At 38.6% G+C, this 11,146-nt stretch overlaps 1 protein-coding gene across 1 annotated transcript in view; it reads left to right on the top strand.

The window, feature by feature from the left end:
* The window catches only part of SMAD5 (SMAD family member 5), a 49,887-nt gene extending 44,137 nt beyond the window's left edge, over positions 1–5,750 (top strand). The window contains exon 7 of the mRNA XM_043588443.1: positions 772–5,750. Coding sequence (XP_043444378.1) covers positions 772–915 — 144 coding nt within the window. The 3' untranslated portion in view covers positions 916–5,750. The remainder of the gene's footprint in view (positions 1–771) is intronic.
* Positions 5,751–11,146: the final 5,396 nt, after the last annotated feature.

Here is an 11,146-nt window from a genome sequence, read left to right on the forward strand (position 1 = left end):
ACTTTTTTTTTTGACATTCAGAAGAATAGTCCAGTGTTTCCTTACTGTTTTGCTATAGGTCTGTTTTATGCATCACTTTATCAGCAGTCCCGAAGGCATGCCCCTCTCCATAGAAACCTAACTTTTGTATATTTAATTTCTACTCCACCACCCCTAAGCCTAATTTATCCATGCCAGCACTACTTTAAGCAGTAAAGCAGAGGATTTGGTAAATCCAGGCAAATAAAAGTGAAAAAATATATTTTAATCTTTATCTAGAGTTTTAGGTTAAAATATTCCAGCTTCCTTCATCCCAGCTACATTAATTACATTTGCATGCATTGATGAGATCTACAGTGCCTTCCTTAACTGATAGTTAAAAAAAAAATCAAAAACAAAAAAACCCCAAACCTAAAAACTAAAAGCTTTTTCCTAACAAAATCTGATGTGAATGTACATGAGACTGTAAGTTTTGTTTATCTCATTGAGAATGTATCTCACTGCAGAAATACTTATGTTTTAATTATGAGATATTGTACTGTATTAACTTTCTAAACTAAAAAAAAAAAAAAAGAATTCTAAAACCTATCTTGTTCCAAGGATTTCTATTAAGGGACTCCTATCTCTTTCCAAAAGTTCTGCAACTCTGTTGCTTTGAATTCCATGGTGAATCCTAAGATTGGTTTGGTGATCTCTATTGTTAAAGTATCTTTTTGTTAGTATGTTAAAATTGGTTTAGACTGGTTTACAGTTTAAAGAGGGCTTTGCTGTGATATCTTTTCATTTTCTTAGGGCTGGGGAGCAGAATATCACCGGCAGGATGTTACCAGCACCCCGTGTTGGATTGAGATTCATCTTCATGGGCCTCTTCAGTGGCTGGATAAAGTCCTTACTCAGATGGGTTCCCCTCTGAACCCCATATCTTCCGTCTCATAGTGCAGAAGTAGTCTTTTCAATTATATTATTCGTGGACTCGTTTTAATTTTAGGGAAACTTTTCAGTACAGATACTGTGAGCTTACATGGAAAACAGATATTACACCTTTTTTTTTTTCTACATAATTGTGACCAATACATTTGTATTTTGTGACGAATCTACATTTGTTTGTTATTCGTGTTCATGTGATTAACTCTCAAAAGTGTTGTGAAAAATGTAAAGTAGAAGTATTGTACCCCAAATTCACAGGTTTGGCATTGATCTTAAACTGGAACATAATTTTGCCTTATTGCCCCAACAACCTGTTATTTGTTCAGTTTCTTGGAAAAATATAATGCGTCACATGAAAAATTATAATAGAAAAAGAAAGTATGTGGTGAAAATTCTTCCCTTCTACTTTTAACCCTACAGGAAATGTACTTTTTCCAGTTTCTTTGTCCTACCAGTGTTAAGAAAGTATAGTTCGTTGTTTTCTGAAAGCATGTGGTAGGAGCTGAAAAGAAACTATAAAAAAAAAAATCTTCTGTTTGAAGGAACACTATGCACTGCTCTCACAAGTAGTGTTCAGTAAAAGCAAAGTGATAGTTTTCTAGATGATGTCATAAAATGTACATTTACTACAGCTAAGTGTTTGTCAGTCTGTTGTGGCTTCATTCAGTATATCTTTTGTAAAACGTTTCCTTTTTTTAAGAAAAATTATTGTAAACACCAGATCTCCAGTATATGTCATTTACTCCGAGTCTGTCCCGAGTACTACTTTATAGCTAGTGCATGCGCGGCCTTGTTCAGCTTGGCTACTTTTGGCCACTGTTGCAAGAACTCTAACTTTGACATGCATTAATCTTCTGTTTTGCACTTTGATGGGTGACAGTTTTTAGTGTAACCTTTTGTGTAACACACTCAAGTGACTTGGACTTCGATGCTCATCCTTACTTACTTGGTACCCCTTTTGTATTAACAAACACTGCGGTTTATAGATTACAGTTGTAGGAAGTTAGACTTTTTCTACCTTTTTTGTATTTTCGACCTAGTTTATAAGACTGTTATTCTGTAGCTCCAATGTAAGGTGCCTTTCTAATTGCCTACCATTCTCTGGGTGTCACTTGTGTTGGAAAGTCACACACTCCTCCCATTGCTCTTACTGGCGTCAGTTGCCCCTAGTAAGGAAAGGACCTGTGTGCGTTAGCCGTAAGAACCTCTTCGGTCTGACCCTGGGTTGGGGCTGCTGGTCTGGTACTTAAACGAGTAAGCAGTGGTTGTTGAGATAGTTGGTTTTGAAATAGTCACGTATCAGAGAATGCAGACTATTCTCTCAGTTCCCACGTATGCTCTGTTTTTTCCCATTTATTAGCACTTGCATGGATGCTAATGTCCCAGAACACTAGTCCTCGGAGAGGAAAGACACGAAAACTCTAAAATACCTGTTCGTTCAGTCATGCTTGAAGGAAGGACTTTTAACCTCTCTTTCTAGAGAGCAGCCAAATGGACACTTGGTTATGGCATGAGAACAAAGATGTTATTTTGAAAAAAAGTGACCTAATTTACCTCTCAGAGAAAGCTATTTTCTGGTGCCTTTTGAAAGTATATGGAGCCATGTCAGTCTTCTATTTAAAGTGCTAGTTTGGTTTGACTTTCTCTCCTTTGCCCTTTCTGCATTTTTTGAGGAAAGGAGAATACAGTTCCTTTTTTCTGTGACATTATTTATTGCTTTTACAAAGTGCAGCCAGTGGATGGCTTTAGTTCTGTCAGATGAAGTGCCATATATGTTTCAGCTCACAGTCCTTTGCTGGGTCAAAGGATACTTTCTGACAGTCACCTGAGCCTTCAACATAAGTAAGTTTTACGTGACCTGCATTCTTAATCTTCCACACTTGTGTCAGCCACATGAAAGAGAATTATTTGCCTAGTGTTAGAACCTAGCTATTTATGTCGTTCTTTTACTTACCAGGCTTATGGCATAATCTTTGGAACAAATGTGTAGGAAGAAACCACCCAGGTTGAATGACGGATACGTGTAGTCAACTTCCATGGACTTGAACTGGTGGAAACTGTTGAATTGTTTTATTGATGTTTTCAATTGATTTCATTAAAAATTGTTTTTATTCATGTTATGGTCTTTAGAGTTGTTGAGATTTTATGCGATTGGTCTTTTCTGTCTTTTCCTTAAGGAGTTGTGTCTCATGAAGGTCATTACTGAAGCTATTGACCGTTCAGAGTTCCATGGAAGAGTAGAAGCCTGTGGTCTTAACTAAAAGTCATTAACTATATACCCCTGGATTTTAACTGAAAATTTTATGCAGTTGCTTCTGTAATTCCCGGGTGTGTCCAAAATCTATGGATGGGAAGTAAAAATTGCCAGTGAGATTTTAAAAACTAAAATTCTGACCAATGAAGACACTTCTGAAAGAAACCATTTCAGAAAATTACAGTTTTAAATTTTTATTTAGACTTTGGAATGTTTCATGGTCAAATTTATGAAAACATCACCACTAGAACAATCAGACATTTCATATTAATATTTGCAAGCTGAAAAGAGTAGAGCCTGGGAATAATAAAATTACAACCAGGTTGGTAAATGCAAAAAGAGAAATAGAATGAAAATTCATCTGAGTAATGAATTAACCCAAGAAAAAGATATTTGGAAAAACAATTGAAGAGTTGCATTTGGACCAGCGTGTTTGTATAATGAAGTATTATGGTCTGTTTGGTATTGCCTGGCTTATATTTTAGAATGTAAACTATTAGGCATGTTATTGATCTTCTGAAGCTAACACTTTTTCTTTAGAGATTAAGACATCAATCAAAATGTCAAGTATATACATCAGAATATAAATCATTTTTCACATTTTATTATTATGTAAGGAACCTATGGTAATAGAATTGGCTGGGTTTCTTAGTTGAAATCCACAGTAAGATTCCTAGGTAGTTCAGTGAGCTATACCTAATAGTATAGAAAGAGGATGTAGCTACTTGATACTTTTCATAACATTTGAGAGTAAGATATCCTTTTAAGATGTAAAATGATCAAGACGTGGTCCCATCTGAAATCTCTTGTCAAGATGAGAACTGGGGCTCACAGGGAACCTGTGGGAAACAGTTCTGTCACAGTGTTCTGTTGAAGGAGAAGATTTGTAGAGAATATGAACTCCTGCCAGTAGCAGAGAACCTCCAGAAAGTCTGATGGTACCTGTTTAAGTACTCTATTTCTGTTCTAGAAAACATCTGATATGCCAGCTTGGATCCATTTCTTTATTCTCTTTATGGTTGTTTGCTCAGTGTTCCTTTGAATCGTTATCACTTCCCCACTTAAAATGCGTTAATGTCTTTTATACTTACTGAAGAAGGAAGACTCTGGATAATTGAGCTTCCGATGATGACTTCAGTTTTGGATCTGTTAACCTTTAAGAGGATCAGAGCCCTTCTTTGTTGTATTACTTAAATCCTTGTTCACTCTCTCAGGTAGGAATATAAATATGTGTTCTCTTCATACCCATCAGCTAGATAAGCAAGGATCTTCTAAGATAGTAGTTAGCATGGTGGTTTCAGGCATGTTTGGTGATTTTTCTGGGAGGTAGTTTTCCTATACATTGGTTTGTGGGTGGTCTCTTGAGATACTAACTAGGGCAGCTTTCTGGGGGGCAGGCTCTTATTTGAGACCCATTTCCTCCAGAGCAGCAGCATTTTCCTCTTTGATAGAGATGGGATTTGGGAGAGGTTTTCTTCTCACAGAAGATGCATGTATGGAAAGTGAGAATTCAAGGCATTTCTTCTGCGTAAAGACTTTTGCCTGCTGGACAGAAGCTTGGACAGTTCTTTGGAATTCACTGGGTTATAGTTCAGCATTTCCTAATTATGAGAGGTAACAGTGTTTATCAAGCCTTGGTTTTATTGGATTATTCACAATAGAAACTTAACTTCTAAAATACAACTGTGTTACAACTGAAGTGTTACCCTAAAATTGGATGGTTTGTAAAAACCAATGAGAGCAGTTTTTTTTTTTAAAGTAAGAGCGTGTGATACAATATTTGCTGGTAGCAATTGCTGTTAAACAAATGATGGGATGTTTGGGTGAAAACATCCAGCCATAGAGTAGGTTTCTTCTGTCATTCATGGCAGAGTGAAAAAGGTGTGCATGGTTTTCATCCAAATAATTCAATTCTTGAAATTGTTGGCAATCATTATAAACCATTGTCCTCTAAGGATTTATTTGAATACTGTTATTAAAAAGTTCAGAATTTTGTGTACAGGTAGATTCTTGCCCCCCATTAATAAGTAGTGCCTTCTTGATACTAGCTGGTATTAACTATAATAAAACTACAGTGAGGCCAAACAATCCCACTTTCCTTATAAAGAAAACATTTTTAGAGTCAGATATTCCTTTCTAATATCATTGGAGATAATGTTGCTTTGATTTATTCATGAAGTATTTTATATGTAGGGACTCTTGAAGATAATAGTTGGGCAAGCTATTGTCTTCTTAATCTGTTTGGTTAAAATTGCATTTTAAGGATCACTTATTTTAAAATTGGATCGGATTGTAATCATGAGAACTGGATGTATGTGTGTACCTGCCCATCTTCTCTTAAAAAGATACTCATATGCAGATGATAAAGACCAAACCAGTGGCTGCAGTATAGGTCCGCTTCTTGTTCTGCTTCTGTTTATGTGGTAGAAAATGAAATTCTAGCAATATGCTTCAATTCTGTTACCTTTTTGATACTTATAAAAATGTATTAGGTTTTACTATACTGTGCTTTTTCAAAGCCATAACTCTTAAGAACTTTGTTTTTGCATATTGTTTGCTAATACTTTATTTTAATAAACCTCAAAACCTGCTTATGTGTCTGTTGGGTCTTTTTGTGTGTGTGTGTGTGTGTTGGGGGGGAAGGGGGTTTCTTTCGGTACTTTCTTTTGACCTAACGTCTTTGACTGAATGGACTTGTAAAAAGGGTGAGTTGACCAGTCGCTGTGACTGGCTGTGTTATCTGTTTGTGTGCGCTAACAATAGGAAATGGATATACCATGCCTCCTTCCTCGGTGGGAGATTGGCTCAGAATGTAGTGTTTCTTCATTCTGTTTGTAAGAGAGTTGATGTGTTTTTCTTTGTTTAGCTTAGTGTAGTTTAGTTGGATTTTGAAGAAGTATTTAGATCTAGAGTCTGGGGTATTTTCATTTAACCGCTAGTTTCCCTTCTGTAGATCTATCTGTAAATGAGCGGTCTTGACTGCATGATTGGGAGGTAGAGTAGTAGCTATGGGTTCTGCCTGCCTCCGTGGGAGTCCTGGGCCTAATAGTTCTGTTCGCTTTGTGCCTTTAGGCAAGTTGATTAACCACTCTGTACCTCAGTTTCCTGATCTGTAAAGTGAAAGTCTACTGTATAGTATTTTGGGAAAGATTAAAGAAAATACAAATAAAGTACTTAGATCAGTGCCTGGCACATAAGAACTCATATTTTTATTCTTACTATCTCTTGTATTTCTTCTTTAATTGACAGGAATTATTTCTGATGCTGCTTGACTTCAGTAGATCAACCCTTGATTAGCCACCTTGCCAGGTGACTTTGTTATTATTTTCTCCTTTAAAAAATTTTTTTTTTAAATCAGAGGTTTTAGCCCCACTGAGTACATACTTTTACCACCACTGTGTTGTATATAGGAGAAGTGCAACCTCATTCTAATTAGAAGAGGATGGTGTAAATCTTTTGTGCTCCCCACTAGAACAGGAGAAAAACACTAACTATTTCAACCCAAAAGAATAAATCCAAAAGCTCTTGTTTTTCTTTTTGGAGAAAAGCCTTCATCAAAAGAATCCATTTCTGCAAATCAGTGCCCTATGCCCTTTTACTTTAAGTATAAGGTATTTAGTAGTGACTTCAGTGGCTGTGTTGGAAACATTTTTTTAAAGCATTTTCAAAAGCATTTGTTCTGGCATACTCTTTCACTGAACAGTGAGAGGTGTTGGCTTCTCTCTGATTTAAGATAATTAGTTTTCAAATTGCTGCAGCCCAAACAGTTCAGGTGATGAGGGGATCAGCTGTGACAACTGCTTCATTTTTCTTTCAGATATGACACTCAATAGCTAATGCTGTTCCACATTTACAGCAGTGGCGATGCAGTTCCGATTTTATACATATTTATAAGGAGGCTGTCAGTAGGCTAGGGCAAGCTTATAAGAAAGTACTTAGAGCTCTGGAGTATATATGGTTCAAAGAAGGAAGCATTTTTTTTTAAAGTTCCTCAATTTAACATGTTAACTACTGCTGTATATTTGTTGAATTGGTAAGCCTATTATTAATAAAGATTTGATTTTTTTAAAAGGTGGTGTGTTCCCTTGATCTAAGTCACTCTGTGGTTGTAGTTTAAAGAAAGGAGGGTGGGACTACAGGGAAGGTATCAAAAGGGAGAGTTGTTGGTCGCTTTTGTAACCATCTCCGTATTAGGGTATGTGGGACGGGAGGTGGAGGGGGCATGCAGGTTGGTGGCCAAGGCTCATTATCTGTATGGTGTCACCTGGATGTGTGTAAAATTTCTGTGAGAGGCGGTTCCTGAGCCAGTTTTTGGATATTCGGGGATCTATTTTGAAAGCTCCTCATACTTTTGTTTTTATCTCTTACCCCTTTCTCTATCCAATAAAAATCTCACCTAATGTTTCTTCATTTTATTTTATTTCATTTTATTTTTTAAAAAATTTTAATGTTTATTTTTGAGAGAGAGAGGGTGTGAACGGGGAGAGAGGCAGAGAGAGAGGGAGACACAGAATCTGAAGCAGACTTCAGGCTCTGAGCTGTCAGCACAGAATCCAATGCAGGGCTTGAACTCCCTGACCGTGAGATAATGACCTGAGCTGAAGTCGGACGCCTAACCAACTGAGCCACCCAGGCGCCTCAAATGTTACTTCATTTTAAATACTATTTTTGTCTGTGCTCCATGCCGAGGGTTTTAACAGTACAGAAAAGGATAAACTAAAAAAACCACAAACCAGTAGCTAATTGGTACATATATACGTGTTGTAGCACGTGTACCCTTCTAACCTGTTGGGGTAGACGCCCTCCATTTCGTCTTCTTTCTTTGGCAAAAATTGAGCTGATTGTGAACAGAGCTGTACTTCCTTTTTTGAAAGAATTCTCAGAAGTTGGTTCGAGAGCGTTTCTTGGATTTGATATGCCCGAGAGAATATTGTCCTCTCTTAACTGTCTTCTTTTGTTGAATGGCAGACTTTTTGCAAAATGTACATCAAGCCTAGCTATCCAGGTATTTTAATGAGATTGCCGAAGTGACCAGGTATTTTAATGAGATTGCTGAAGCCAGTTGGGATTCGAAACAGCCTGTCAGAAAGAAGGAAGATAAGACCTTGGGAGTTTGGGAGAAAGAACAAGTTTTTCATTCATCGCATTTGTCACCATCTAACATACTGCCGATTTTATCTCTTTACCCTGTTTAGAGACTGTCTCATCTCATGGAAATAGAAGCTGTCTGAGGCCAGGCCTGTGTCCCCACTGTTAGGTCAGTTCTTGACAAATTCTAAGCCTCCAGTATTTGTGGAGTGAATGAGAATACAGAGTAAGCTATGATTTCTCATAGTAGAATTCATCTTTTCAATTATGTAATGTGATCTCAGTTGAATGGTTTATAGCTCAGCACTAAGTATTTTAGTTGTAATTAAACATTAAGTGTTTTATTTTTTTTTTTTTAATTTTTAAAAAAAATTTTTTTTTTTTCAACGTTTATTTATTTTTGGGACAGAGAGAGGCAGAGCATGAACGGGGGAGGGGCAGAGAGAGAGGGAGACACAGAATCGGAAACAGGCTCCAGGCTCTGAGCCATCAGCCCAGAGCCCGACGCGGGACTCCAACTCACGGACTGCGAGATCGTGACCTGGCTGAAGTCGGACGCTTAACCGACTGCGCCACCCAGGCGCCCCCTTAAGTGTTTTATTTTTGAGGGCAGGGAGAGAGAACGCCCAAGTGGGGGAGGGGCAGAGAGAAGGGGACAGAGGATCTGAAATGGGCTCTGTGCTGACACCACAGAGCCTCGGGGGCTCAGACTCACAAACTGGGAGATCATGACCTGAGCTTAAGTCAAACTATTAACTGAGCCACCCAGGCGCCCCTAAATATTAGATCTCTTATTTGCAGGCCTCATTGGAGACTCAGAAATTTTAAGACCAATATCTCTTCTTTCTCCTTGAACTTTGCCCCAAAGTTATCACGTTCCCGGAATCGTTGGTTAGAGAAACTACAAAACTAACGCTGTTAATTGGAGCTTTACCCTGTCGGCACTTAATATTTCCCACAGAAAGTCGAAGGGCACAGTTTACTGGATGTGTTTGACCAGAGAAATAACCAAGAAGTGCTTTTATGTCTCGTGGCTTGTGAGGGTGGCAGTGTTACAAACCCTGTAGCTTGATTTTAGCACCCTCGTTTAGATCTCATAATAGCACCCCCAGTTGTTGTGCATGAGGGACAGGCCTTTAACTGCATTTGGGTCGGGTACCGCAAGTAACACCTTTGAGAGACAGCGCATAGTGACCATATTTGTACTTCCGAATACAAGATTAATTTTGCTGAAGAGTGTATGTGGGATTGTAGGCGGTAAAAAAGCACAGAGGAGTTCAAAGGGCTGTCCCAGCATCCGTTAGTAAGGTTAATGATAAACACTCCCCAATTGCATTTTCTTCACATGAAATTCTTTAAATTTTACAGAGTTGGCTTCAGCCAAAGTAGAGCAGTGAGGGGGAAGATGGTGAATACAAACCAGCTAGTTACGTATAAATGGTATACGTAAAGATCTGCAGACTGCAAAGATCTTCATACGAAAACAAAGGTATTTTCCTTTTATTGTCTGTTTAATAAACTGCCGGAAGTTAACCAATACCCATCCTCCCCATCCTCAATTATGGAGCACTGTGTCCAACTGCAAACCACACTTCCCAGCCTCCCTTTCAGCTAGCTGATGGTCACGTGACTAAGGATAGATGCAGAAATAGGTACCATTCAGTGCCGTGCTCCCAAGGGGAATGTTCTCCTTGGCCCTTTCCTGTTCCCAATGGCTAGGATGCAGATATGGTAGCAGGAGCTAGAGAAGCCACCTTGAGATGGACACTGAAGCCAAGGGGTGAGGATGACACAATTGTTCTCCTGGAAAGTTACGTGAAAAACTTAGGGGTGGGGATTGTCCTTTGTTATGACAGTTCAGACGGTACATACTGCTTGCTCATTCACTTACTCTCACCAGATCCTCCCCGAGTGCTTACTACAAGTCGAGCTTTACGCCAGGCAGTGCGGTAGAGCTGTGGCAAGAGAGTCCGCTGTCGCATGGGAGGCAAAGCTATAACATAGTTGAGTGTTTTTGACCCCTATCTGGTTAGGGTTATCGGATCAGTTTGGAAGGTGGAGAAGAAGCAGAAACGAAGAATGAAGGAGACTTTACGAAAAAGACTGCTCCTATTTTTTTTTTTAATGTCTCTATTTTTGTTCTGGCTTTGAGCATTTCACCAGGTGGTTTGCTCATTCATTTGAGTAACATTAGATGTCAGGTGTAGGGTAAACTGAATAAAACCAAAGTTCTTTCCTTCAAGGATCTTCATTCTGGTCGATGGAGACATAAAACAAGAACAATGAAATATATAGAGCAGTGGGAAGTTCTAAGGAGAAAATGGAAGAAAGGGAGCTTTGAAACATCTAGGGTTGGGCAAGGTAGCTCAGGTTTCAGATCAAGGATCCGGGACGGTCTCATTGAGAAGGAAATCTTTGATAAAGTTCACGAAGAGGTGAGGAACTCAATGTGTGAAGCAGCGATTTAATTGATTCTTAGTCAAGACAATCCAGAAAGCATGAATGATCCTACAAAGTAGCTCTCCACTTCCCTGCGGGCAAAGGAGTGATTCAAGTAGAAATAGCTAAGGGTACAAACTTAAATTGCATGTTCTTTAGTCTCTGCGGGAGACCCAGTAATAACTGTGGTGTTACATAGATGGAGACAGGAGATGTCAGTTGCTCACAATTTTGTGGATTACCACCTCCAGGAAACTGGCCACTTGAAGGGCCAATCAATAAGGAGAGTTCAACTCAATATTGTATCTTGTACAAGTTTAGTTTAAGGCTGAAAATGAAAGGCAAAGCGTTCAGGTGAAGAGCCCACAGGCAAATTTACCTGCTAGCTCTGTCTTTCCACTGTAATTCATTCAACAAAGACTCATCGTCCATTTTGTGTTTAACACTATGCTAGGCATT

Source organism: Prionailurus bengalensis, chromosome A1 (genome assembly GCF_016509475.1).
Source record: "Prionailurus bengalensis isolate Pbe53 chromosome A1, Fcat_Pben_1.1_paternal_pri, whole genome shotgun sequence".
In the NCBI taxonomy this organism is placed as follows: Eukaryota; Metazoa; Chordata; class Mammalia; order Carnivora; family Felidae; genus Prionailurus; species Prionailurus bengalensis.